Source organism: Solanum stenotomum, unplaced genomic scaffold, assembly GCF_019186545.1.
Source record: "Solanum stenotomum isolate F172 unplaced genomic scaffold, ASM1918654v1 scaffold21049, whole genome shotgun sequence".
Taxonomy (NCBI): Eukaryota; Viridiplantae; Streptophyta; class Magnoliopsida; order Solanales; family Solanaceae; genus Solanum; species Solanum stenotomum.
The window spans coordinates 911-6,606 of NW_026026348.1; the positions used below are offsets into that span (position 1 = coordinate 911).

The 5,696-nt window shown below is 39.7% G+C and overlaps 1 protein-coding gene across 1 annotated transcript; it reads right to left on the bottom strand.

The window, feature by feature from the left end:
• Window positions 1-643: 643 nt before the first annotated feature.
• Window positions 644-4,666, bottom strand: LOC125850929 (uncharacterized; the record flags this gene model as incomplete). The annotated part of the gene is made up of 3 exons (XM_049530751.1): window positions 2,438-4,666; window positions 1,595-2,311; window positions 644-856 (listed from the first exon to the last, which is right to left on the bottom strand). Coding segments are annotated over exons 1-3 (3,159 nt in total), but the record flags the coding sequence as incomplete, so codon positions are not given.
• Window positions 4,667-5,696: the final 1,030 nt, after the last annotated feature.

The following is a 5,696-nucleotide window of genomic DNA, read 5'->3' on the forward strand; positions in this document are numbered from 1 at the left end:
GCGAAAAGAGGATGGATACGCATCCCGCCCTAAGAAAGGTAATCTAAATGTATTCTTTAAGGTGAAAAGAAGATGGATACTCATCCCCGCCCTAAGAAAGGTAATCTAAAGGTATTCTTTAAGGTGAAAAGAGGATGGATACACATCCCCGCCCTAAGAAAGGTAATCTAAATGTATTCTTTAAAGGAGAAAAGAGGATGAATACGCATCCCCGCCCTAAGGAAAGGTAACTTTATGGTATCCTTAATGTGAAAAGAGGATGGATACGCATCCTCACCTTAAGGAAGGTAATTTAGAGGTCGAGACTTGAAAACTTCAACTTTCAAACTTCGAATAATTTGAAGACTTCAACTTGCAGACTTAAAGAATTTGAAGACCTTAACTTGCAGACTTGAAGAATTTGAAGACATCAACTTGCAGACTTTAAAGAATTTGAAGACTTCAACTTGCATACTTGGAAGACTTGAAGACCTTCAGCCTGTATACTTGGAGGATTTGAAGACTTCAACTTGTATACTTAGAAGACTTTGAAGACATCAACTTGCAGACTTGAAGAATTTGAAGACATCAACTTGCAGACTTGAAGAATTTGAATACATCAACTTGCAGACTTTGAAGAATTTGAAGACTTCAACTTGCATACTTGGAAGACTTGAAGACCTTCATCCTGTATACTTAGAGGATTTGAAGACTTCAACTTGCATACTTGGAAGACTTGAAGACCTTTAGCCTGTATACTTGGAGGATTTGAAGACTTCAACTTGCATATTTGGAAGACTTGAAAACCTTCAGTCTGTATACTTGGAGGATTTGAAGACTTCAACTTGCATACTTGGAAGACTTGAAGACCTTCAGCCTGTATATTTAGAGGATTTGAAGACTTCAACTTGCATACTTAGAAGACTTGAAAACCTTCAGCCTGTATACTTGGAGGATTTGAAGACTTCAACTTGCATACTTGGAAGACTTGAAAACCTTCAGCCTGTATACTTAGAGGATTTGAAGACTTCAACTTGCATACTTAGAAGACTTGAAGACCTTTAGCCTGTATACTTGGAGGATTTGAAGACTTCAACCTGCATACTTGGAAGACTTGCATACCTTCAGCCTGTATACTTAGAGGATTGACTTCAACTTGCATACTTAGAAGACTTGAAGACTTCAATTTTAAAGAAACTCCAAGCATCTTGTTAACCGAACTCATTTTTTTTAAAGGTTTGCCCCCATCTATTGACCAATGAATACTTCGTACAAGTCTAAAGTTTGATGGGACAAAAGATAAAACAAAATACTTACCGCTTTGATTGTCATGTGACAGATCAAGTGGGAACATGTGGTTTTTTTTACACTTATGCAACTGAACTTAGGATATATTCTAAGTGCCTACGTACCTCAATGAAGAGGATCAAGTCACAACGTAGTTTTGGGGGATTGAGTGAATTTTTTTTTTGTTTTTTTGTTATGTGCCGTACACAGTTTATACTTTTGCGGGCCAGGAGTGACATGCAGTTTAGGCTCGTACCTTAAAGAGCATCATCTTACTTCAAGGGTAGTACCTCTTTAGGAATTTTGCATTAATAGGACCGATCCTTACGCCATCTGCATCAACAAGCTTGTAAGCACCATGTGAATATGTTTCTTGTACGACATACGGTCCATCCCACTTTGAGGTAAATTTGCCCCCAGACTTGTGCGAAGTAATGATGGGTCTTCTTATTGCGAGAACTTGGTCTCCAACTTGGAAGCACCTCAAGCGAACCTTCTTATTGAAAGCACGAGATAGACGAGCTTGATAACATTCAAGGTTTTGTTGGGCTTCTAGCCTCTTTTCATCAAGTGCTTCTAACTCAGCAAGATAAAGTCGATCATTTTCTTCTTCAGTGAGCCCTTCTTGAATAGCGAGTCTCAAGGAAGGTATTTGACGCTCAAGTGGCAAGACTGCTTCAACTCCAAAAGCAAGTGAATATGGTGTTGCTTGAGTTGGAGTGCGGTATGTCGTTCTATATGCCCACAAAGCTTCTTCCATTCTTTCATGCAAATCTCGCTTGGACTTGGAGACAACTTTCTTAAGGAAGTTGCATAGAGTCTTATTAAATGCTTTAGCAAGACCATTGGCGGCAGCATGATACATAGAAGATTTACGCTGCTTGAAGTTAAAGAGATCACAAATTTTGTTCATTAACTTATTATCAAATGGCTTGCCATTGTCTGTTATAATGTAGCGAGGAATGCCAAAGCGATATATGATATTCACTAGGATAAAATTTGCAACATTCTCTTTCTTCACTTCTTTAAGAGCGACAGCTTCAGCCTATTTTGAGAAGTAATTTGTTGCAGCCAAGATGTACAAGTGTCCACCAGAAGATTTTGGTAGTGGTCCCACAACATCCAGTCCCTAAGCGTCAAATGGCCAAGATGCAATAGTTGGGTGTAATACTTCGGGCGGCTGATGTATAAAATTCGCATGAAATTGACAAGCATCGTACCTCCGAGCATAATCTAAGCAATCCTTCACCATGGTTGGCCAATAATACCCCATCCTCTTTATGTGAAAGTGGAGTTTTGGTCCAGATTGATGTGATCCACACACTCCCGAGTGTGCTTCTTGTAAAGCTTGAATTGCTTCTTCCTCTCCCAGACATCGTAATAGTACACCCTCAAATGATCTTCTATATAATGTGTCCTTGTAATAAATGAAGCGAGGTGCATGACGACGAATGCCAGTCCTTCTCTTTGGATTTTCTGGAAGTATCCCATAACACATGTAGTCAATAATGGGTTGTCTCCACTCTTCCTTCGCGACTTCAGAAATGGCGACGAAATGATTAAACTCATTTTCTATACATTCTTCCTCATTTGGCGGTGGTACTATCCATTTTTGACAAATAGTCACTTGCGTCTGATCAGGAAGGGTTAGTGTTGAAGCTAGAGCAGCCAATGCATCAGCTTTCTTATTCTCCGTTCTACGCACATGTTGAAGGGTTACATCTCCAAGCCATCCTATCAACTTTTGAGCATAATCATGATAAGGACGCAATTCAGGCTTCTTCACCTCATAACTTCCCAAGAGTTGGTTGATCACCAACTGAGAGTCACCAAAGACTTGTAAGTTTAATTGCTTCATGTCAACGGCCATCTCAAGTCCAAGTATCAACGCTTGGTATTCAGCGACATTATTGGAGCAACATTGCTTCAAAGAAAATGAGAATGGTAGGATCTCTTCTTGTGAAGTAATGAACACTACACCAGCACCAGCTCCGCCACGATGTGCAGCTCCATCAAAGTACATTTTCCAAGGAGGTAGAACTTCAATTAACATTGCATCTTCATCAGGAAGCTCATCAGTTAAATCCCAATCATTCGGTATCGGATGGTCTGCCAAGAAATTCGCCAATGCTTGTCCTTTCACAGCTTTTTGAGGGATGTACACGATCTCAAACTGTTGGAATTGGAGGTACCATCTTGCTAGTCGGTCACTAAGGACAGGTTTCAACATAACAAACTTGATGGGATTTGCTCTAGAAATAAGACGAACAACATGGACTTGAAAATAATGCTTCATCTTTTGAATTGAGAAGACTAGCGCCAAGCACAATTTTTCAATCGGTGAATAGTTCAGCTCATTTGGTGTCATCGTTCTACTCAAGTAGTAAAGAGAGTTTTCTTTGCCTTCACTATTCTCTTGAGCTAACAGGGCTCCTACGGACCTTTCTTGTGCCGCAATGTAGAGTATCAATGGCTTTCCAGGTATAGGGGCTGCCAAAACTGGAGGTTTTGCTAGATATGACTTGATACTTTTAAAGGCATCGCTACATGTTTCGTCCCAATTAAAAAGAGCGCCTTTCTTCATGAGATGACCAAATGGTTGGCATCGTCCTGCTAGGTTTGAGATGAACCTCCTCAAGTAGGCTAGCTTTCCTTGGAGACTTTTTAACTCATGAATGTTTTGAGGTGCAGGCATCTTCAATACTGCATCAACTTTGGCTTGATCAATTTCAATTCCTCGATGTCTCACAATGAAGCCAAGAAACTTTTCAGAAGTAACTCCAAAGGCACACTTCAATGGATTCATCCTTAGTTGATATCTTCGAAGCAGCTCAAACACCATTCTTAAGTCTTTCAAATGATCACTCCTCTTTCTGGATTTTACCACCAGGTCATCCACATAACATTCAACATTTTTATTTTGCATAGCCCTTTGATATGTAGCACCAGCATTCTTTAAACCAAATGACATCACTTTGTAGCAATAAATACCCTTAGGTGTGCGAAATGCGGTGAGTTCTTCATCCTTTGGAGCCATGCAGATTTGATTATAGCCAGAAGAACCGTCCATGAATGACATTGCCTCATATCCAGTGGTGGCATCAATCATCAGCTCTGGAATGGGAAGAGGAAACTCATCTTTAGGGCATGCATTATTAAGATCTCTAAAGTCAACACATACTCGAATTTGACCATTCTTCTTCTTCACAGGAACAATACTTGAAATCCATATAGGATATTTAACCTCACGAATAAAGCCTGCCTCAATGAGTTTATTAACTTCATTTTCTATTAATGGAACCAAGTCTGGCCTAAAGCGTCTTTGAGCTTGTTTAATGGGACGAGAACCATTTTTGATTGTCAACTGATGGACCGCTACTTTAGGATTCAATCCAGGCATTTCTTTATAACTCCAAGCGAAGACATCTCTATATTCTTTGAGTATATTCATATAAGTGATTTCTTCATCAGTTTCTAGAAAGGCACTCAAGTAAGTTGGCCTTGGGTCTTTATCAGTGCCAATGTTAACTTCTTTCAAAGGTCTATTGTGGTTTTTACTCCTTCTTCAAGTTTCGATGGAGCATCTCCAGCATCTTTCTCTTCTAAAGGATCATTGTCATTGACAGATATATGACAACACCAGACAATATCTTCTAACTCTTCATCAGTCTTTATTTGAGGCAGAGAATCGTACTCATTTTGGATTGTAACATGATTTGAGGAGCCTACACTTTCTTCATCTTCCTCGCGCTCCTTGGTGTAAACCACGGTGTGAACCTTTGCCTTAAGCTCCTCTTTACATGAAACTACAAGTTCCACTCGTCGCCTCATTCTAGAAGGAATTAAACTTTTGAAATCCTTTCGAACCAAATGTGAAGCAGGCGTTGTAACTTTGAAATAACTTCTCAGATTCTTGTTTTTCTTCAATGGACCTAATCTCTTGAACACAGAAGTTCTTGCAGTCGATTCTCCGAGTCGATCAAAGACTAAAAGCTTTCTATTGGGAGCAGCAACATCATCTTCAAAAGTTATATGATTATTACTTGCTCTTCTTATGGAGATGCGAACTGGCGGTGGTTGGTTATAGCCTATGCCCTCACGTGCTTGCCTGGTTTTATCAACTGATGGGAGTTTCCCTAACATTGATGGCTCATTAGGGTTATATCCAGCCTTCGCAAATAACTTGTAAGCATTAGGATCAAAACCTTCTCCCGTGCGTTTTGTAGGGAGTGCTACATCTCACACTTGGTTTTGAGTGATTGTCTTTATTGACAGCTTTGAAGGCAAGTTTATTGCATCAATCCGTCTGATAGAAAAAGTTAGTCCTCTTAATGCATCTTCTTGAAGGTTAGATGATTTGACCTCTTCTTTCTTTACTTTTGGAACATAGCGAAGTCCAGAAGTCAGATTCTTCTTTGAAGACATGGTCT